The 24,763-nt window shown below is 37.0% G+C and overlaps 1 protein-coding gene across 1 annotated transcript in view; it reads right to left on the bottom strand.

Annotated features, from left to right (window-relative positions):
• Nucleotides 1–670: 670 nt before the first annotated feature.
• npy1r (neuropeptide Y receptor Y1) overlaps nucleotides 671–24,763 on the bottom strand; it is a 30,794-nt gene continuing 6,701 nt past the window's right edge. Inside the window, exons 2-3 of the mRNA XM_084402938.1 lie at nucleotides 20,402–21,243; nucleotides 671–2,940 (exon numbers count right to left, since the gene is read on the bottom strand). Coding sequence (XP_084259064.1) covers nucleotides 2,524–2,940; nucleotides 20,402–21,130 — 1,146 coding nt within the window. The 5' untranslated portion in view covers nucleotides 21,131–21,243 and the 3' untranslated portion in view covers nucleotides 671–2,523. The remainder of the gene's footprint in view (nucleotides 2,941–20,401; nucleotides 21,244–24,763) is intronic.

The raw sequence follows: 24,763 nt of genomic DNA, 5'->3' as shown, positions 1-24,763 counted from the left end.
GAAATACATATTTCATTATTTTGCTTGTTATTTTCCCAGAACAAGATTCCCCCTTGATTCCCTCTAATGGTGGCAAGAGCATCAGCGCTCACTTACACATCAAAATAAATAAATATATAAATCTGTCAAACGTGTTTACTTGGGTTGTGATATTTTTGTTGCTCCATTTCTGGCCCTGTGTCACTAAGCTCTTGTGGGAAGTTAAAGAGCTTTCTCTCACGCTGAAAGAAAAAATGAAAGGCTTCTTCCTTTTTAAGAAATGCATTTTTGCTCACTTGTTTGCACCAACAACTGTGTCATTTTGATGGCATCTTTCGAACAGTCTAAATCTAAATAAAAATGTCTTATTAGCAATTTTCTAGGTGGACAAAAAATGAAGTGGACAATGAAAATGAAGAAATGAACAACTGAAATGACAATGAAAATTCAAGAAATGAATGTGGACATAAACTGAATGAAAGAATTAAGATTATATAGAGTATTGTTTGGAATATGTTTTTAATATTGCAATGTCTAAAAAGTCTAAAATAAACAAACATGGAGAAATAGACATCCAATGAAATAGTCATTATATATATATATATATATATATATATATATATATATATATATATATATATATATATATATATATGGTACATTCTGTACACAAAAAGTACAGTGCCTTCCTCGCATTGAACATACACATGCCATAGCAAAGCTCTATAATTGTGTCGCTTTGTAATCTGGGACTGTTTTGCACTGGGTTGATCATTTTGTGATTATACTGTTATAGTAATTTAGAACGAATCAATCACCAATGTTGGAAAAATCCCAACAATAGCAAATGACAGTCTGCACAAGCAATAGAGGAGCTTGATAACCACTACAATGGCCCTCTATTTATCATTCTGAGGGTAAAGTATTGTAACATATATATATATATAAGGAATACTCAAGGTTTTTATCAAAACAAACTTTTTTTTTCTTTTTTTTTTTGCTCTCACAAATTCAAACGTTACTCTAAAACTAAAACTTCAGTGTCCACATTGACCATAAAACAAATGGTGAAGGCAATACATTGGCAAAACATTTTTTTTCTAATATTGAAGGAATAAATCTAAATAATATTTAGAAAATCTGTCAGTAAGCAACAGTACCTCAATAATAACATGTAATATTCAAGTAGAGGTAATTAATATCATTATCAAATTAGAAATAGCAAAGCATACTTATGTTAAATTACAATCATTATGCATCAGTGCAGAACTACATTGATAAAACAATCTAAAAAATGCTGGGTTGTTTCATGTTTGGGTCAAATATGGACAAACGCAACTGCTGCTTTTAAAATTTTAATTAAAAATTTTGAACCAATGGTTGGGTTTGTCCATATTTGATCTAAACATGGGTTGAAACAACCCAGCATTTAGAGTGTACTGATACATTCCTATGTTTGTTTGTGTAAAATGTGGATTAGGTGAGAGTGGCAAAAAAAAAAAACACAAAAAAAACAAACAAATCAAAGCAAAAAACAAAACAAAACAAAAATCAAAGCAAAACAAAACAAACAAAACAAAGCAAATAAACAAAGCAAACCAAAACAAAAAACAAAGTGTTTAAAGCAGGGGTAGCCAATCCTTCTTGAAAGCTTCTAGCACCCCTAAAGACCTTGAATACCTGGTTCAGGTGTGTTTAATTATGGTTGGAAACAGGACGATGCACCCCTGCCTTAAACTAAACCATTGTGAGCAATGGCACAACAGCCTTGTTTACACTGACAGCGTTTTAATGGCTGGAGGTTGCCGAGCCACTCTGCTCAACTTTTGTCTCATCACCAACGATCGCTGTTACTTGTGTCGTCAGAAATGGCCTATTCCCATTGAAACAGAACAATGTCGGGTCACTTTATTGCTGCAAATTGCTGTCAGTGTGACAAAAACAGCCCTTTACTTCCTGCAGGCTTGCTTTGTCAAGGGATAAATAAGAGGAAAATCTATTTAGTTTTGGCTTTAGCACTCAGAACTCAGAGAAATGAATCCAGATCAGAAACAGAAGCTCAGTGTCTCTCTTAAAAGTCACATCTGACATTCATTATACATTTAAATCCACTTCTGAATTTGTGACCTCTTGGGCTTTGCATTAGTTTTCATTTCTTCTTTCTTCCCTCCAATTCAAACACACAGCAGGAAGAATTCATCTGAGTGATCAAAGCTCAGTCTGAACCTCGTACGATTTCTGTTATGTCTTCAGACTCTTACTTGGTCCCAATGAGCCCTCACTAATGCGGGACATTGGATGTTTCCCAAGTAATGTATTCAGCATCCTTGCTTGATTTTGTATATACAATTTTACAATTATACTGTAAAACAGTAGTTGCTTTCTTACAGCATAAGTCATGATAACAAACGGTATGTTTACTAACAATCACTCTTATTTATTTATTTTTAAATGCACACTTTTTTGAGCTAAATCTGAAGAGACGTTTTATCAAGACAGTGCATTTTACAGAACACAGACACGAGTGTCACTTACAAAACTGTACTAGAGATCAAGGCTACTAATTTGCAGTGACATCTTAGACACATCCGTTTGAATAGTCGACATGGCAACCATGTCATATTCATTCTCCCGTGCTGACACAATCTTGCAGAGTCGGAAAGCCCGAAGGTCACGCTGGAAGTTGCGGTTCAGGAACCCGTAGAACACCGGGTTTATGCAGACTGAGCACATGGCCGTTAGGTGACACAGGGAGAACAGGAGATTGTGGGTACAGTGCATAGCCACTTCATGGTTCCAGTCGATGACGGCATTGAAGACGTTCAACGGGAGCCAGCAAACCGCAAATGCCACCACGATGGAAAAGAGCATGATGTTAATCCGTTTTGTCTCACTGCTACGGTATTTGTTTTCACGTATTCTGTCCATCATGTTATTACGCCGCTGCAGACGAGTGTAGATCTGAGTGGAAGAGAAGATAAAAAAATCTTTTATTTATATCTCATATTAGGGTGGTAACACTTTTGGCCCTGTGGACAGTTGGTACATTATTTAATTTATCCAACAGCAATATATTTTCCACCACAGTGTCATTTCCACCACATATTAAACAATGTATAGTGTTAAATGCCCTAAGGCAATGGAAATTATACCTTACAATATTTTTTGGGGGGGAATGAAATGACTCCTTTGTCTTGGTAAAGCTAAAATCAGAGCTGGTATTTTATGCATTATTTTATTATTATTATTTAAAAAACATGTAAAATCATTTTATTGTATGTCGAATTTTATGTATCATATAAAAACATATATGATACATTTATAATTTATACATAAAAGGCAATTGACAAGTGACAAAAAAGAATGGTCTAAGGGTTCAGAGGGGTTTTAAAGTGCCCCTATTATGCTTTTTTCTGATATTACCTTTCATGTAGTGTTATATAGCTGTGAATGTAAGAGGTCCGCAAAAAATCAAAGATCAAAGTGCATGATAAATGGAGTTATTAGGTGCATCACAATTCGCATAGGCTACTTATGCACTATTCTACGACGTTTTGTAGTACAAATATTGAAAATAGTGTGTTCACAGAAAATGCCAAAAATAAAAAGTGCACTTTAAATACCCAGATGATGCACTTAATTAACTGCAAAAAATGAAGCGTGGAATGTTAGACATTTCATGCACTCAAATGTTGCAGCTTTACGTATTACGTAGCGGATGGGGAGGGGCTATCAGACTCCGATGTTGAATGACAAAATAACCTTATAAAATTCATAAACTACACGGTTGAGTGCATTAGTACATATTTGGGACACAACTATTGTCTCTCAAAAGAAAGAACTGATTCAGAACTGCCTGAAACAAACGAGTCGTCAATAATTCCAGTCTTACTTTCTGCGCGAATTTGCATAATGCCTGCATGTCCTCTTCACTGGCTGCCCACAAACAACATCTACTTTGAACCGGCAGTCACAACCAATCACAACAGACTGAATCGTTCGATTTTGACCAATCACAACAGAGTAGGTTCTCTAAAAGGAGGGGTTGAAAGAGACTGAATACTTTAAGCCTCATTCTGCGTTCAGACTGTTAGTCCAAATCCGATTTTTGTGCATATCCGATTGAAATCCGGAATCACATGAAATGCAATTTTTTCAAATCCGTTTCAAGCTACATCCATATGTGGTTTGAAATCCTATTCAAATCACATTTCTGGAAATCCGTTTCAGTCTGACTGCTCTGATCGTAGTTTATGTGACTTTCTCACGCCACGTAAAACGTAAACGTCCGACGCTGTTATAGGAAACATGCTGAAAGTCGCTGCCGAAACAAGGCTGTGTTGTTCCAAAGTGCAGAAAATAACAATATAAAGGAGACATGTTTGTAAACCGAAAGAGACGACAGCACGGAATAAAGCCACACATACCAGCCTCCTACGGTTCTGCCGCTGCCTCTGAAGGTGCAGTCAGAGCCCGTCTACGGAGAGCCTGTCCACTCCCTATTAAGCCCTATTGTACCGAATTTTGGTTGTAGTACCACCAGAGTTCCACTGGGGGCGCTCGCCATGAGTGCAAAATGAATGGGAGTCAATGGGGCTAGATGGCTAAATTTGTCTCTTTCACCCGATTGCCGTTGAGAAATCTCAGATGTGATTGTAGATTTTGCAAGTTCAACATGGGTTTTAGGTCGAAAGTTGAATGAACGAGTACTTTTGTCGTTTTGATTTCTTACAGGTTGAGTTGTTGCCCATAACACGCTAGCATTCTGCTAATGACGTCAGCATTCTGACGTCATTGACATTTTGAAAGACTTTTTTAAAGCAAATCTAACACCCAGCAATGTGTAATTTCTTTGCATCTCCTTTCGAATACAACATTCAAATTACTAGACAAAAAATTATATCCTGAGAAAAGTGGATTTTGAGGGGTATACCGCCATTGACCTCCATTCATTCTGCACTCGTCCTGTGAGCGCCCTCATATGGAATCAGAGTGGAACTGCAACCAGTTCAGAAGCCGGAAGTGTAGTGAGAGTGAAACTTCTCGCCATATTAGACATTCTCTGGTGCAGTAGACCAGTGAGGCGGCTACACATTGTAATGTTATCAAATTTAAACAAGACAACTCTACTGCAAACCCCTTCATGTTGCATTGCCATAGAAACCAATGCAGAAATTCCATAAAATGAAAGAGCTGCATGCATGGACACACAAATCGGATCTGAACAGTTGCGATACACTCAATAATTTTAGATTAGATTCCAAGCAGATACACAAATAATCGGATTTGGACTGAAAGTGCGAACGACCGTTGTCAGTCCAAGTCCGATTTTTGTGCATATACGATTGGAATCTGATTATATTCAACAAGTGTGAACGGCAAAAAATTACATGAGATGCGATTTTTACAAATCCGTTTAAGATACATTATATCCATTTCAGGCTGACCGTTCTAATCTGATTTCGTGTGGTTTATGTCACTTCCTCGCGCCACGTAAAAAGTAAACATGTCCGACGGTGTTATAGGAAACATGCTGAAAGTCGCTGCAGTGCTGGTCGAGCAGAAAATCACAATTATAATGGAGACCTGTTGAAGTTCGAGACCGGCGGAGACGACAGCACAGGATAAAGCTGCGCATACCAGCCTCTTACATTTCTGCCACTGCCTCATAAGACACAGAAATGCAGTGTGGCAGCTACACATTGTTATGTTGTATATAAAACAGCATCTGTATTGCAAACCCCTCCATGTTGCTGTTTTTGGCGTATACCTACCAACGCAGTGTCATTGCCATAGAAACCAAGCAGATATTCCAGAAAACTAAAGAGTGCCATGGGACACACAAATCGTATCTGAACAGTTGCCATACACATTATGGAGAGTTAATAATTTGTATAAGATTTAAATTGGACTGACAGTGTAGACACTGTGAGAAAAGAGGTTATGCTGCAATGTTTATAATGAGAAAATGAAAGTGCTTTTTGATCTTGGTTGCACATATGGCCTATTTGGAGACCTCCAAAGCAAAATTAGGAAGCTTTAAATAGCATCTAATGTGATCTTTATCAAAAAGGTTGTACACATCCACATTTAGTATATATTTTAATTAGATATGCAGTCTAAAATCAACACCCTCCACCAACAACCACACACAACCCTATGACATGCTTGCCAGAGCTCATAAACTATAGCTGACCTGAGGGCAAACCATCATTAAGAACACAGTGGGGGAAAAAGCTGCTCTGACATTTCAGATGATGATATCGGTGTGTATGTGTTTTCAACACAAGCTGACTGGCAGAATACAAACAGGACCCTCTTTAAGGGCTGCAAACATGATGTCGCAAGCTAAATAATGGTGTCACAGATGAATGTACCTCAGGAAGCACACTCAACACGCCAAAAACAAATCAAAGCAAATGCTTGGAAATTTCTCTTATTCCACTCTAACAACAAACAGAAGACAGATAACAGGAAAAGGAAAAGGAGGAATTGTCATAGTTTTGAAAACCTCTAAAAAAATTGGGCCTGAAAACCTTTTTGACATGCAAATTGCTTGTTTAAACACAAACTAACTTAACTTCAGTAAATTAATACAAAAAATTCAGTTGGACGAGCATAAGAAAATGTAGTTTGACAAATGTAATAAATATCAGTTAAACATACTAGAGTAAATTAATTTGACCTAAACCAAATAAATTGTGTCGACCCAACTAAACTGATTTATTTCAAATGAATTTAATTAAAAACTTTCAATATATTAAATTATTCACCAAAAAAAAAATATCATCAATTACTCACCCTCATGTCGTTCCAAACCTGTAAGACTTTCTTTCATCTATGAAACACAAATAAAAATACGCAACTAGTTTGTCGTTTCAAAAAGTTCATAAAGAGAATGTAAAACCATTCCCATATGGAATGAATCGGGCGGTTTAGTCCAAATTATCTGAATAGAAACGATTGCTTTATATGATGAGCAGATTGAATTTAGGCTTTTATTCGCATTTAAACATTGATCAGCGAACATAAACAGAAGCTCAACCGAACCTGCTTGACGCACGAGAACAAACCTCAGTGGTTCTTGTGGAAGCTCAAACATGCTGCGTAACACAAGAATGAACCTCATTGGTTCTTGTGGAAGCTCAAACATGTTGCGTAACTCAAGAATGAACCTCATTGATTCCTGCAGAAGCTCAAACATGCTGCGTAACTCAAGAATGAACCTCATTGGTTCTTGTGGAAGCTCAAACATGCTGCGTAACTCAAGAATGAACCTCATTGATTCCTGCAGAAGCTCAAACATGCTGCGTAACTCAAGAACGAACCTCATTGGTTCTTGTGGAAGCTCAAACATGCTGCGTAACTCAAGAATGAACCTCAGTGGTTCTTGTGGAAGCTCAAACATGCTGCGTAACTCAAGAACGAACCTCAGTGGTTCTTGTGGAAGCTCAAACATGTTGCGTAACTCAAGAATGAACCTCATTGGTTCTTGTGGAAGCTCAAACATGCTGCGTAACTCAAGAATGAACCTCAGTGGTTCTTGTGGAAGCTCAAACATGTTGCGTAACTCAAGAATGAACCTCAGTGGTTCTTGTGGAAGCTCAAACATGCTGCGTAACTCAAGAATGAACCTCATTGATTCCTGCAGAAGCTCAAACATGCTGCGTAACTCAAGAATGAACCTCAGTGGTTCTTGTGGAAGCTCAACCATGCTGCGTAACTCAAGAATGAACCTCAGTGGTTCTTGTGGAAGCTCAAACATGCTGCGTAACTCAAGAATGAACCTCAGTGGTTCTTGTGGAAGCTCAAACATGCTGCGTAACTCAAGAATGAACCTCAGTGGTTCTTGTGGAAGCTCAAACATGCTGCGTAACTCAAGAATGAACCTCAGTGGTTCTTGTGGAAGCTCAAACATGCTGCGTAACTCAAGAATGAACCTCAGTGGTTCTTGTGGAAGCTCAAACATGCTGCGTAACTCAAGAATGAACCTCAGTGGTTCTTGTGGAAGCTCAAACATGCTGCGTAACTCAAGAATGAACCTCAGTGGTTCTTGTGGAAGCTCAAACATGCTGCGTAACTCAAGAATGAACCTCAGTGGTTCTTGTGGAAGCTCAAACATGTTGCGTAACTCAAGAATGAACCTCAGTGGTTCTTGTGGAAGCTCAAACATGTTGCGTAACACAAGAATGAACCTCAGTGGTTCTTGTGGAAGCTCAAACATGTTGCGTAACTCAAGAATGAACCTCAGTGGTTCTTGTGGAAGCTCAAACATGTTGCGTAACTCAAGAATGAACCTCAGTGGTTCTTGTGGAAGCTCAAACATGTTGCGTAACTCAAGAATGAACCTCAGTGGTTCTTGTGGAAGCTCAAACATGCTGCGTAACACAAGAATGAACCTCAGTGGTTCTAACATATCAAGCAAGCATACTTGAGCTTCCGTTTACCATATCTGGGGCTGTATTCACAAAACATCTTAAGGCTAAAAGTAGCTCCTAACTTATCAGTTTAGGACAAACATTTTAAAATAATGGCTGTGTTAGTCCTAATTTTAGGACTATTACATTTTTGCTCTAAGAGTATTTCACAAAGCACAGGATCGGGAAAGGTCCACGAGTAGGAAATCGAACTGGCATAAAGGCTATCAGCGCAGATAATGGAACATTATTTCTGTCCATTACGTTTAATGGTTGTGTTTAAGGATCTAAAAAAATTGTCTATAAAATGGTAAAAGGGCAATTATACAAATATCTTTGATATAAAGGATTCATAATATTTTAAGTTTTTTAGCTGTAAAAACGTAATAATGTTTACGTTTAAATGTTGCCAAAATGTCCATATTGTATGTTTCAGCATCTATCCAAACATACAAAAAAGTATGTTTTATACCTGCTAATGTTACGTATTAATGCCTACGTATTAACAATGAGACCAGGCTGGAATAAAATCTGTTTATTATATAAAGCTATCATGTCTCTTCAGACAATTTGGACTAAACCACTGAATTCATATGGATTAATTTTACAATTTCTTTATGAACTTTTTGAAGCGTCAAAGTGGTAGTTGCGTGGACTGTCAATGGAGGGACAGAAATCTCTCAGATTTCATTTAAAATATTTTCATTTGTGTTTCAAAGATGAACAAAAGTCTTACGGGTTTGGAACGACATGAGAGTGAGCAATTGATGACAATTTCATCATTTCAATTTTTTGGTTGAACTAATCCTTTAAGTAAGGATAATGAAAAGGGACTACTTTTGAGTGCAGATTTTATTTTTAGTTTTGTCTAACCCTGTAACGCAGCGGTTCTCAACCTTTTTTGGTCACGCCGACCTTTTAACCTGGTGCGCATCCATCCAAAAAGTTGTGTGATTTTGTGAATCTATGGGATGGAGCCGTTCTCAAAAGCCTCGTCTTTCTTTCCTAATGATGTAAAAGCATTCGGTCCATTAAGAACAGAACATCTGTACAAGCTCCACTCACTGAGCATGCACATGCATATGCATGCATAACCGAAACAAGATGAATGAATTAAACATTAGTTCATTACATGCCAACAGATCAGAGTCTTGCTAACACAACTGACTCCAGACTTTTCCCTCCTTCTTATTTCTAGCTCTACTTTCCTCCGTTTTCATTCTCTCTCTTTATTTGATGAATGGCAACACTGGCACAGAGTCCTGTGACCTGAAATAACTGCATGACACAAAACCCAGAGGCAGAGAAAGAGAGAGGCTGAACACACAGATTGAGATGCAAGTGTTTATCTGTAACTTATTATTTACTTCAGCTCACATTTGAAAGCCAGCATTAGCCAGGCTGGAATAGTGAATTTGTATACAGTTTGGTATGTAATTTGTAGGTTTGTCTCTATATCCAAATAATTTTCCATGGAAAGCTGGCTTTGTTTAGTGGGCTGATTAAATGTGGTTCTAGGTCAATTTTACTGACAGCTGAACATAACAAAAGTCCCTCAGTCATTAGGACGCATAAAGTAGTTGGCTCATACAGAATGAGACTGATCTGATGCAATCCGACAGTTGCTGCCCTGACCGGACAGCCAGAATCTTTGTCGGCTTCACATTCTGAAGTATTGGACCGTGGGATGGTTGGATGACAGTAGCACCTAAGGATCCATCTGAATATAATTGTTTTAGTCATTCTCTGTGGTAGTGATAGACCAAAATATTGGCCAGAGCGATTAATTGGCTAGTATGTGGTCATTTTAAGATTGCCAGTTATCAAAAGACACACTGTAAAAAATTTCTAACCTCCCTAACTCAAAATTTTCTAGTGACTGATAACATCTACATTTTTCAATTGGCCCAAGTGAAATTCTGAAAATTATTAAATTAAATTTACAGATTTTCACTTGGGCCAATTGAAAAATTTAGATGTTATCAGTCACTAGAAAATTTTGAGTTAGGGAGGTTAGAATTTTTTTACAGTGCAGTGAATAATGCACTTTTTCAGTTTTTTAAAGACTGTGATGAATTTGAAGTAAATATTATGTAAAATGAATGCTAATTTAACACTTATTTTGTTGTTTTAGATGCACATCTTATTCTCATCATTAAACTGTACTATTTGTAACTGTTTCTTCAACTTACAGTATATAGAATTCTTGAAAATCGTTTACAAAGCCCTACAAACCCTGGACCATAAAACCAGTCACATGGTTAATTTTTATTAAATTGAGATGTATACATAATATGAAAGCTGAATAAATAAGCTTTCCATTGATGTATGGTTTGTTAGGATAGGACAATATTTGGCCGAGATAAAACTATTTGAAAATCTGGAATCTAAGGGTGCAAAAAAATTTAACCATTGAGAAAATCGCCTTTAAATTTGTCCATTTATGTTCGCGATTGTGCTACATTCACTCACAAAAATAAATGTTTTATATATTTACGGTAGGAAATTTACAAAATATCGTCATGGAACATGATCGTTACTTAATATCCTCATGATTTTTGGCATAAAAGAAAAATCGATAATTTTGACCCATACAATGTATTGTTGGCTATTGCCACAAATATACCCATGCGACTTGTGACTGGTTTTGTGATCCAGGGTCACATATTTGCTACTTTTGCATAGAGTATATTGTTTTATCCTTGTCCCTGTGATGGTTATGTTCTGTTTTGTCCTGTCAAAGTTCCATTTTCACTGTGTTTGATCTGTTCCTAGTTTCCTCATTTGTTAATTAGTCCCACACACCCATTCTGTTTCATCCTGATTACGTTTCCTCATGTTTATAAGCCCTGTGTTTCCTCAGTACTTCGTCCAGTATTGTTTATGTTAAGTGTAGTTGTTATTCTGATTTACCCTGCGTGTTCACATTGTTTAACATTCTCTTTATTGAACTTTGATTTTGTGTCCGTGTTAGTCTACACGTGACATTCCCCTGGTTTTCACTCTTAAAATATGAAAATCAATTATAAAAATGATTTATTGCTTGTTTAAAACTATATCTAAACAAAGAACAAAATAATCAGGAACCATTTTGGTATTTATTGTATGGAAATTATTTCTACCAATTATTAAAAAAATTAAAATACAATTAAAACAGAGCTGCCCAAAGTTTGTGGCATCATTTTATCACATCATAAGATATAAAAGTAATTGAGATGAAATATTAGCCTAGAAATCTAGACGCACCCTAGCGGCAGCAAAATTATTTTAAACATCTTGATGTACGTCTGGCTTGTCAGGCTAATGAAATATGAGACACACAAATTAAAAAAAAATTAAGGTAAATATCACATGAACATAATATTGTTTTTGCGCATCTTTCCAATTAAGCTTTAGCAAGTTATCCAAAATGTGTGAAAACATTATATTTAATTATGCGTATTTAGGATACATAAAAAAAGCTACATGTAAAATTAGCCTTTAAATTAGACAAATGACAATAGCAACAACAACAAATAAAATTCAAAACATTTCAATCACCATTGGATTACACTCACCTAAAGGATTATTAGGAACATCTGTTCAATTTCTCATTAATGCAATTATCTAATCAACCAATCACATGGCAGTTGCTTCAATGCATTTAGGGGTGTGGTCCTGGTCAAGACAATCTCCTGAACTCCAAACTGAATGTCAGAATGGGAAAGAAAGGTGATTTAAGCAATTTTGAGCGTGGCATTGTTGTTGGTGCCAGACGGGCCGGTCTGAGTATTTCACAATCTGCTCAGTTACTGGGATTTTCACGCACAACCATTTCTAGGGTTTACAAAGAATGGTGTGAAAAGGGAAAAACATCCAGTATGCGGCAGTCCTGTGGGCGAAAATGCCTTGTGGATGCTAGAGGTCAGAGGAGAATGGGCCGACTGATTCAAGCTGATAGAAGAGCAACTTTGACTGAAATAACCACTCGTTACAACCGAGGTATGCAGCAAAGCATTTGTGAAGCCACAACACGCACAACCTTGAGGCGGATGGGCTACAACAGCAGAAGACCCCACCGGGTACCACTCATCTCCACTACAAATAGGAAAAAGAGGCTACAATTTGCACGAGCTCACCAAAATTGGACAGTTGAAGACTGGAAAAATGTTGCCGGGTCTGATGAGTCTCGATTTTTGTTGAGACATTCAGATGGTAGAGTCAGAATTTGGCGTAAACAGAATGAGAACATGGATCCATCATGCCTTGTTACCACTGTGCAGGCTGGTGGTGGTGGTGTAATGGTGTGGGGGATGTTTTCTTGGCACACTTTAGGCCCCTTAGTGCCAATTGGGCCTCGTTTAAATGCCACGGCCTACCTGAGCATTGTTTCTGACCATGTCCATCCCTTTATGACCACCATGTACCCATCCTCTGATGGCTACTTCCAGCAGGATAATGCACCATGTCACAAAGCTCGAATCATTTCAAATTGGTTTCTTGAACATGACAATGAGTTCACTGTACTAAAATGGCCCCCACAGTCACCAGATCTCAACCCAATAGAGCATCTTTGGGATGTGGTGGAACGGGAGCTTCGTGCCCTGGATGTGCATCCCACAAATCTCCATCAACTGCAAGATGCTATCCTATCAATATGGGCCAACATTTCTAAAGAATGCTTTCAGCACCTTGTTGAATCAATGCCACATAGAATTAAGGCAGTTCTGAAGGCGAAAGGGGGTCAAACACAGTATTAGTATGGTGTTCCTAATAATCCTTTAGGTGAGTGTATATAAAACACACTATATAATTTGAGATGTGGTGGGAATTTTCATACCTATCTTAAAAAATAAATAAATAAATAAATAAAAAAAAATGTCCACTGTTGGACTTAGCAACTAAATGAAATAAACTAGCAAGAGTGTGAAAAATGGCTTTGTTTTACTGTGGCGCAGTTTGGTCTAAACCACAAAAAAGCACAATTTTCAAATGAGAGAGATGGAAAAAACACAAGCGATGAAGAGGGAAAGAGAGAAAGAATGAGACAAATATGGATATGTGTGTATGTGGGTGTATGTGCTGTTCCATTTTTTAACTAACCGCCCATGGTTAATTGGGTGTAAAAGTGACAAGCGTCCTTGACAAAATTCGGTCATTTCACGTGAACACCAACAAACGCTCAAAAGCACTTGACAATCTGATCAGAGAACACTCATCACAGTGACGGCAGAATGCTCATTCTGTCACCCCACACACGCATTTAAATTTTTACAACTCTATTAGCATAATAATCTCCATATTAAACCCATTACTGGGAAGCTGGAGCTTGTCACATGAATCTTCCTTTTCATTTATGCCATTGTTTTATACATTATGTTTTGAATCCTTTGTATTGTCGCATTTCTCTATTAGTAATTATTACTGCTATTTTTGTACCGTTGGCAGGGGAGCGATTATGACTCATTCTTGTGATCTTGGAGGTCTTTTTGCACAGACCCTTTCTTCTCATCTTCTTTCTCACTCTCTCTTACTCATTTATTCTGCCATTCTTCTGACCAATCCCACCCTCTCTCCCTTCTCTTTCAAAACCTAAGTACTGGGTTTGTGTTGGCAATGAGCTGATGTGTCACATCATGTTGGCTGTTGGTCATGTTCAGTCAGAACATACACTCTGCTTTACTGAGCTATGTCCAAAGCCACTGGATTCTAGGATAAAAAAAAAACCTCAGCAAAAATCTTTCGACAATGCAGAAGACCAGAAGAGACATACCTTCTTTTTTGTGTGTGTGTGTGTGTGTGTGTTTGTTTGATTGCATTTTTAAGAATGCTATTCTATTGAACTAGTTTTGTGTCTGCACTTGTATCTGGTTTTAAAAAGTCTGCATGAATTTTCATTTTACTTCTGTAATGAGCAGTGTTGAGGAAGGTCAGTTTAAAAAGTAATGCGTTACTGTATTGTGTTACTTCCTAAAAAAGTAACTAATTGTTTTACTTAGTTACTTTTTATGTAAAGTAATGCATTGCGCTACTTTTGTCTTACTTTTTCACATCTGGGCTGGGCTTTCTTGTTTGTTTTTAATTTGAAGAAAAGTAAGAAAATATCTATTTTTGGCAAATGTAAAGGCCCTTTCACACCAAAAGTGAAATGACAAAGGAGAAGAAGATGAAAAAATGAAACGCAAATGTGACGTTTATCTAAATTCATTTTTGCTTATTGGTAAGGTTGAATTGGATCATCAAAAGTCAGCAGGAAAGACACTGTTTAATAATAAAGTGAGATTAAATACATAAAGTACATTTGTATTATTTAGCATATCTAATTATTGCAGGTTTGCATTTCACTGTTTTTATTCATTTTGAGAAATACTGAATCTGTTTTTGTGCAAGTGGGATGAGCAAACCCAGCAAGCAATTTTGCGTTTAAAAGACCTCTCCAAACACAGCCCTGACGTCTAAAACAGGCAGAATTTGGGCTGTCAGTGAGAATGTAATAGACGTCTAACCATAGCCCAAGAATAGACTAGTTATCTAGAACATGAACATGTCAAAGAAATGAAACCAAACACCTTGTAAAACCTGTTACTTTGCATAGATGATGGAATATCATGCAAGTTATTTCGGCAAATACGACATGTAACCAAATTCAAGGTTATTTGGGCTAGAAGTGGATTACTCATAGCCGGACTATATTGGGTCTAGTTAACCTAGACGGTGAAATGACTGCTATTGCTTGCTGGGAATGTTCACATTTAGTCCAGAACAACAATAACCATCATGTTTACACAGCACACACGACACCTCTGCACCTCACTACAGATTTCTCTCAACATGGGGACAGGAGAGGTTTCAGTCAATAAATGGGAAAACAAAGTAACTTGCATTACTTATTTGAAAATGTAACTCAGATATTTTGTTGTAAATTTAAAAAGTGATGCATTACGTTTTACCTGAAAAAAGTAATCTGATTATGTAACTCGCGTTACTTGTAATGTGTTACCCCAACACTGGTAATGAGGAGTATTTCAGAGTTAAACATTGTTCATTTTATTCATTTGGGATTTGAGTGGATGATGAAAAGAAAGGTGGGATTACAGAATAGTCAGACCGAACGTAAATTTGCTTAAATGTACTTAAGTGACATCAGTGAGAAAGATATTTAATTTTGATTAAATATTGATTCAATTTAAGACAACCACATTTCTCTTTGGAATTTCTTGTTGACTTTTAAGACCGTCCTCAACTCTGTGTTTCAGTGACATCAAGTCAGTCGTTCGCATCACCAGTCGCTAGGTCAAACACTGACTGACTTATTTGCTCTTTTTGCTCAAGGCTTTATAAAGTTTCTTGTTACTGGAATGTATTACCATGGCCGAAATTGACTGTGCAAAGGGATGCCTGGGAGTAAGGGGGAAAAAAAGGGAGTGTTATGTAAAAATGTTTTTCAAAATGTATTTTAGGACCGTCAAAATTAATTTAAGATATAAATTAAATATCCTTAACACTAAATTCTTTAAACCATTTAACACACTTGAAATTGTTTCATTCTGCTTTTTGAAATCATAAAATTATTCATGCTTATTGACAACTCTTGTTTCTAACAGTAAGAATAACGAATCTTTATTTTAAAGGTTTATACATCTAACATTATTGTAATAGTAGAAAAAAAACGGCGTCAACATAAAACAAAATAAATATTTTTATTATAATATCAATATAAAAGCCAGTTATTTAATTTAATTTATCTAAGGTGATACTTAGTTTATCACCTTGCCTTTATTGCCTCTTATACCTCTTCTAATGACTATTACATTTAAATCTATGAAGTATGCCAGCTTAACATTTACAAATAAGTACTTAGATAAGCCTGAATAAATGTCATACTGCAAAGCTCTCAGTGACATCTCACTGACCCCTAACCTCACTGGTCAGACAAAAGCTGAACTCCCCAATAACAAGAAAAGAGCAAAATGTACAGAACATCTGCTTGAATATCCTAGTTTTTCCACAAGAGACGTGTACTAGGCTGTGATACACCAGTCAGGATGTTGTAGGAGGGATTTGTTCTGTTCTGTTCAGACTAATATGGGAATATAGAATAAATTGGGCTCTCCACAGCCCACAGAGAGTCCTGACAGAGAATTAAACATTCCTGCAGCACCCATAAAATGATTATTTAGTGTTACATTATGTTTTGACATTCTAACCCTGTATATTTATTTTAGAGGAAGACAAAGTTTTTAGAGAACTGCAACATCAATCTTTTCCATAAAACAACCTTTCATAGTGACCACAGAATTTCAGCTCCAAAAGAGACAAAAAAAGCACTTTTAAATTGGTCTACATGATTCATGTCTCCTGATAGCTTTTTGTGAGAAACAGGCCGAAATGTCTGTAAATTATTCCCTGATAATCTTGATCTCAGAAGCAGCTCTCAAATAAAATATTTTGCCTATGATGACGTCTAAGGTTTTACATCACGAGACACGTCTAAGGTTTTACATCACTGGTTAAGAGACACTCAAGGACTAATGGCGTCTAATGCTACTGACGGCCAACATGCTGTGTGGCATATCCAAATAGTGAATTCGATCACTGAATAATTACTTCAGCACAAGGTCAATATAAACTTGTATTAAAATCACTGTATGGAAAATATACTATTATGTTCTGTAAAAAAAATTTATAGCAAATGAGTTTGTAACAACCTGATAGTGACAATGTTTCTAAAATGTCATTACATCTGAAATATTCTCTGTTTAACTCAAATATTTCTTGTATTGTACTCAAATATTTTTAAAAAATTATGGTTACCAATATTCTTCAAAATATTTTATTTTGTGTTCCGTAGAAGAAAGAAATGCATACAGGTTTGCAACAACATAGAGGAATATCCATTTTACCTGCTAAGTGTTAGATGTGAACTTGAATAAATAGTTAAACTTAATTAGGAATACATAAGGTTGGTCTCTTTTTAAAGAAGACACTCAGCAGACTTTTGCAGAAGTGAAAGCACTTCAAAAAATGAAAGTGTAAAAATGTATAGAAGTTTACAATTAACGTAAAGCAAAAACAACTAAACTTTTTGGATTTTATACAAAATATATCATTTACAAAATGATTTCGACTTTTTTGATTTTGGAAAAATTGCTTGAAAATCAAATCCATATATCTAACATAAGCAAGATGTGTTCCAAATTTTAAATTGATATTACAAAATTTGAGCCTGCTAAAAGGCTTTAAAGTAACATTTCCATGGTAAATATGTGATGGGGGAAAAAAGGCAATAGAAAGTAAAAAAAAAAACAGCTTTTATTTTTTGTAACAATGTAAAAGTCTTTATTGTCACTTTTGATCAATTGAATGCATCCTTGTAATTGTACAAATTGTAAAATAAGTATTTGAACACCCTGCTATTTTGCAAGTTCTCCCACTTGGAAATCATGAAGGGGTCTGAAATTGTCATCATAGGTGCATGTCCACTGTGAGAGACATAATCTAAAAAAAAAATCCAGAAATCACAATGTATGATTTTTTAACTATTTATTTGTATGATACAGCTGCAAATAAGTATTTGAACACCTGTCTATCAGCTAGAATTCTGACCCTCAAAGACCTGTTAGTCTGCCTTTAAAATGTCCACCTCCACTCCATTTATTATCCTAAATTAGATGCACCTGTTTGAGGTCGTTAGCTGCATAAAGACACCTGTCCACCCCATACAATCAGTAAGAATCCAACTACTAATATGGCCAAGACCAAAGAGCTGTCCAAAGACACTAGAGACAAAATTGTACACCTCCACAAGGCTGGAAAGGGCTACGAGGAAATTGCCAAGCAGCTTGGTGAAAAAAGGTCCACTGTTGGAGCAATCATTGGAAAATGGAAGAAGCTAAACATGACTGTCAATCTCCCTCGGACTGGGGCTCCATGCAAGATCTCACCTCGTGGGGTCTCAATGATCCTAAGAAAGGTGAGAAATCAGCCCAGAACTACACGGGAGGAGCTGGTCAATGACCTGAAAAGAGCTGGGACCACCGTTTCCAAGGTTACTGTTGGTAATACACTAAGACGTCATGGTTTGAAATCATGCATGGCACGGAAGGTTCCCCTGCTTAAACCAGCACATGTCAAGGCCCGTCTTAAGCTTGCCCATGACCATTTGGATGATCCAGAGGAGTCATGGGAGAAAGTCATGTGGTCAGATGAGACCAAAATAGAACTTTTTGGTCATAATTCCACTAAACGTGTTTGGAGGAAGAAGAATGATGAGTACCATCCCAAGAACACCATCCCTACTGTGAAGCATGGGGGTGGTAGCATCATGCTTTGGGGGTGTTTTTCTGCACATGGGACAGGGCGACTGCACTGTATTAAGGAGAGGATGACCGGGGCCATGTATTGCGAGATTTTGGGGAACAACCTCCTTCCCTCAGTTAGAGCATTGAAGATGGGTCGAGGCTGGGTCTTCCAACATGACAATGACCCGAAGCACACAGCCAGGATAACCAAGGAGTGGCTCTGTAAGAAGCATATCAAGGTTCTGGCGTGGCCTAGCCAGTCTCCAGACCTAAACCTAATAGAGAATCTTTGGAGGGAGCTCAAACTCCGTGTTTCTCAGCGACAGCCCAGAAACCTGACTGATCTAGAGAAGATCTGTGTGGAGGAGTGGGCCAAAATCCCTCCTGCAGTGTGTGCAAACCTGGTGAAAAACTACAGGAAACGTTTGACCTCTGTAATTGCAAACAAAGGCTACTGTACCAAATATTAACATTGATTTTCTCAGGTGTTCAAATACTTATTTGCAGCTGTATCATACAAATAAATAGTTAAAAAATCATACATTGTGATTTCTGGATTATTATTTTTTTGGATTATGTCTCTCACAGTGGACATGCACCTACGATGACAATTTCAGACCCCTCCATGATTTCTACGTGGGAGAACTTGCAAAATAGCAGGGTGTTCAAATACTTATTTTCCTCACTGTATATATATATATATATATATATATATATATATATATATAAGTCTATATTATCTAGACCAGTGTTTCTCAAAAGTGGGTCGCAAGACCGTTTTGAGTGTGCAAAGTGTGCAGTCAAAGAAACGCCGATTCTATGTGTTTCTGATGTGAGACATTTATTGTGACGACCAATTTGTACGTATTCTACGAGGCGGCTAATTCGTACAAATTCGTATGACCTCACTCGTACGAATTCGTACGATTTGTCTAAACCCCAGTGACGGGTAGGTTTAGGAGTGGGGTCAGAGTTAGGTCATTCGTACGATCATACACGTAACTTGTAAAATATGAACGATTTAACAAAAATCGTACGAATTCACTCATACGAATAGACGTGAGATCAGGTTGGTCAGATGCAGTTTAAGTAAAGAGTGCCTGAGAAAAACGTGTAGTCCTGATTCAGTATCTGGGGTCAGATGTCAGTGTCATTATTCGAACGTTATTTTCGTAACTTAAATACGAAATAAAAAGTCTCTCACCTAAAAAAACCCCTAACTTTCCTGTCATGTCAGCCATTATACTGTGCTCGTAGCGCACACACGGTGCACTGTATATCACTTCATTACAAATAAAGTGCAAAAGAAATTATGAGCATGCAACGTCAGTTATTTACGTTGTCAATTAGTAAGTCATGAAATTACCAAAAAGTACCAATACATTTTGTAACTGGTACTTTGTGTGTTAGCTGGGAAGGATTTGCATGCAGGTACGATGTTCATTTTATTCATCAGGAGCAGTATTTATATATATTTTTATTTTATTTTATTTTAGGAATTAGGTCAAATTCCTAAAATAAATAAATAAATGAGTCGCAGCCAGGTAATGACCATGGGAAAATGTGCGTCCCATTATGGCCAAACCAGTTGAGAACCACTAATCTAGACTATGCTATGTTGTACATGAAGATTTATACTCTTAATGTATGTCAACAATTAAAAAAAAAACACACACACACACAATCAAATGTATGACCTCTTCTTACTCGTCATTCTGTTCTTACCTTCAAGTAACAGATGAAGATGAAGATGAGAGGAGTGATGTACTGCAGAACCAGCATGCCAGTGGTGTAGGTGAGCTTGATTTCTCTGGAGGGCCACTCTTCCACACACACCACCTTTCCCCTGTACTGCTCCTGAAACACTGAGGGCAGCTGCTTCAGCGGGGCATCTGTCACCCTGGAAAACAACAGAAATGGTGTGGCAGTGAGGACGGCCAGTGCCCAGGTGAGGCTGATGCCCAGACAGGCGTGGTTCAGGCTGGGCCTCCATCCGCGAGGGTGCAGGATGAGTTGGTGCCTCTCAATGGCAATCAGAACCAAGGAGAAGATGGACACAGAGACGGAGCAGCACTGGACCAGGCTGTTGAGTTTACACATGACCGCTCCAAACACCCAGTGGTCCATGAAGGTGTAGATGAAGGTAAACGGCAGACACACTAGGGACATCAGCAGGTCCGAAACGGAGAGGTTTGCGATTAAGACGTTTGTGACGTTGTGAAGTTCCCGTTGCCGTGCAATGATGAGGATGAGAGCCAGGTTGCCCACAACACCCAACAGTACCACAGCACTGTAGGCAATAGCCATGATAACAAACAAAGAGTGGCTGCCGTAGCACTCATCATCGCCATATGAAATTGCGGAGAGGTTAGCCAAAGAGCAATTGGATAGGCCCAAGGAACAGTTCAGAGCAGTGACTGGTGGAATTGGTGGAGACAGGGCGGAGTCTGGCATTGTTCCGCCTCCTCTGCAGTTATTTGGTGTTGGTTTAAATCAGGTGATCTTAGACTCGTTCCCTCCAGGTAACAACCTTTCCAGGACCATGTTTTCGTAATTCTGACAACATACTGTGGGGACATAAAAAAACATCCAAATCAATACTTACAAAAGACAAGACGTCTCTCTCCTGTCATGTTTGATTACAGACCAATCCGGTTATAAAAATCAATACATTTTCTCTTCAGTTTGATTTAATAAAGAGTTATTTTAATCTTCTTGGATCACCTTTGTTGTTGACCTCATTTCTAAGAATTATATTACACTTTTAAAGGGCAAGGGCTCTAATGCACATTTAATTGGGCAATAATTATGAATCATCCAAAAGCATTTCTCAGGCGATGTATTAATATTAAAATATAATAATAATACTTCCCATTTCTAAAAGCTATAATTAAGCCTGCGTTGGTGTGCATGGAATTGAAAAGTTAATTAAGATTTTGGCATTTGATTCATTTTATTTGTATATTTAAAATTAAGCCATCAAATACTCCTGGCTGAGCTACAGCTAATAATGTGAATAAAGCAATTTGATTTTGGCGCACTGCCTAAAGACAAGTGCACACACACACACACACACACACAGTCTAAGCATTTTCCATTTGCTTCTATTGTTTTCATAGTAAGCTAATGATATATTCTACCCCCTAAATCCTTTCTGCATGTTTACATATTCGTTAAGACATTATTTAGTGTGTTGATTAAGCCATCTGCAATCTGCTCACATATTTCTATTTTCTTCTTTAATATACAATATGAACGCACGTAGACATCATAAAGATGTCATAATTATTATTAATTTGACTTCCAGACATAAGCACAGACAAAGTCCAGACATAAACTCTATGAATGACTCGCATTGGTCTATATATCAGAGTCTGAAGCAGGTTGTCAAGGTAACAGAGGTGACAAAGCCTCCTGTTTTTAGGTCTCTGGTTCTTTCATCTTTAGCTCCCTCTTCTTCTGCCTCTATCAGCAGCCAATTTCAACGCTCTAATATCAGCATGTTCAGTTATTGTTAATAAATTGAATATGTATTCGAACAACAGAAACATTACAGGAAGCCCAGCCGTAAATTTCTGACTAACCTTTCTTATTCATAGCAGGCCAATTCGCTTACAGTACAATAGTCTCCTATCCACATGAACCGCAATGGACGGAGGATAATCCCAATAGACTGAAGCTAAATGGCAGGCCATTCACATGCTCTGTGCAGAGTATTCCCTTGACAGTACTTTTCTACAAAGTGACCTTAAGAGTAGAGTGGGTTACAAAGGGAATACGCAAGCATTTGAAACAGGCACTTAAATGTCAAGATGGAGAAGGAGTCATTCATTTGTCTTTGCATGCCAGTAAATTGAAAAACTAATTAGGTGTGCAGAGTATTAAAAATGTATTCCAGCGACGTTAAATTAAACACTGCATTAGAAAGGTTAACAATTATCATAAGAATATTTTACTGTCATGGACAACATATGGCAAATGCTATGACAAATAATACACCCTATTGTTTAATGTTCCAGCGGAGCCTCGTTAATACATAAACTGTGTGAATAATAGTCTCTTATCGCACTGACATTTATACTTAATCATTTAACACACTCTTTTATCCAATGCAACTTCACACTAAGGACGTGGTAACATGAAAAGTGCTGCAATCCGTTTCAAGATTGTTCTGAGAACTAGACACTAGAACAGAGATAAAAGCGAGAAGTGGTGAAACTTGCATTTGCAGGTTTGAGTCGAGTGCTCACGGAAGAGATGTCTTTAGATGTTTTGTGAAAGTTGAAAGACACTTGGCTGTTCGGGTATCTCGGATATTTGATGCATGCATAAAGCATATCTGGGTTATGTTTGCTTCAATAGAATAGAGCATTCACTGAATGACAGTCTGACAGGTCTGTTTATCTTTTGAAATAATCTGCTAAAAACCATAAAACCTACCAGACAAGTTGCACTAAGTCGACATAAAATGGAAATTCATCCCATCTGTTTTCTAAATGTGAGTTATCTTTTCATCCATGCATACGTTTCATTTATTTGTATGTCCTTGTCATTTTTAATCAAAATGTCGATATTATACGGAGAAATGACAAACTTCTCTCAGACTTACAATACAGACTTCTCCAATCATTACTTTCTCATAAACTGTTCTTTCATTTAATCTACTGCTTACATTCAGATCTGCCTCCACAAAAAGTATTTATTTATTTCATTTCTTTTCCCAGAAAAGATCTGTTGCTACTTCCGTTACATTGTGACTTTGATGTAACATGGTCCAGTGCCCCGTTTTAGGATCTGTCTCAATTCTCTTTTACATCTTTCCTTCGCTAAATATTTCAGCCTAAAATTTCAATTTATGTATTTGAAATGCATAAAAAAAATGTTTTTACAATAACCAGGTTTATATATGAAGAGTTCAGATGCAAAAGCCTCTAAATGCCATCTGAAATTTTCTTCTAGAATGATAATTTTTATCAAGTTTGTATATTTAAGTTCAGTAATTTCACTTAAATGACAATTAATAGGTATCTTCATTGCCATTTAAGTGAAATTATTGAATTTAAATATACGAGCTTGATAAAAATGATCATTCTAGAAGAAAATTTCAGATGACATTTAGAGGCTTTTGCATCTGAACTCTTCATATGTATCACCAATTAACCAATTTGCTTAAATCCCATACATTTTAACTAACTGAATATTGTTTGTTCCACAGCCAGCCATACTTAAACCGTTCATACTTTTTGACAAAAATTCCTTGTTTTCACTATTGACAGATTTATGTTGATTCTAAGCAATTTGAATAAATGCATTCTGAAAATATTATTATTTGATGAATATATTATTATGATTATTATTACAAAACCTGTAAAGTTAATAATAGACTATGCCATGATTTCTTTGAGTGTTGAAATCTTACCTGTTTATGACAATGACATGCATCACATTAAGTTTATTGGATTGTTTATATTAAAACTGGAAAATTTGCAATTCAAATACACTGTAAAAAACTGCTGCTTTCATCTTTAAGTACAATCACCTTGGCTGTATAAGTCTTTATACCTTTAGTTGCATTACCGGTAAATTGACTTGAAAAAGTGGAATGTTCTATAACTTAAAAAAAAGTTGAAAATTGTTTAAAGAATGTAACGCTACACCCTTGCTTCATTTAGTATACGCGGATCCATGAATATGAAAATAGTCCCAGCCTCCTATTAATCACACCAGCTCAGACTACCTGATCTACTTGGTCAACTGCAGTAAACACTACACAATGGCAAGTAGAAATATTGGTTTAATTCAGCCATATGTTTGAATCATAAACTGATTCAGAAGACGAAGAGGAAGAGCAAATTATACAGGATCATCTACATGCCATAAAGTAGGCTGACAGAATGGTAATGCGTTTTATGTATCGCATAACGTCGGACACATAACAGTTATTGATATGGTTATCTTTGTCTTGACTATGTTATCAAACAGCTATTAATGTGTTGCTAATGTTACCCTAATGAGTCAGACAGCTGCCTTCTAAAAACCAGCGTCCTTACAAACGCTTTGAACAAGAACGTCAGTGGAGAAAGGCAT

This window comes from Rutilus rutilus, assembly GCF_951802725.1.
Source record: "Rutilus rutilus genome assembly, chromosome: 2".
In the NCBI taxonomy this organism is placed as follows: domain Eukaryota; kingdom Metazoa; phylum Chordata; class Actinopteri; order Cypriniformes; family Leuciscidae; genus Rutilus; species Rutilus rutilus.
This window is presented reverse-complemented; position numbering and strand designations above follow the sequence as displayed.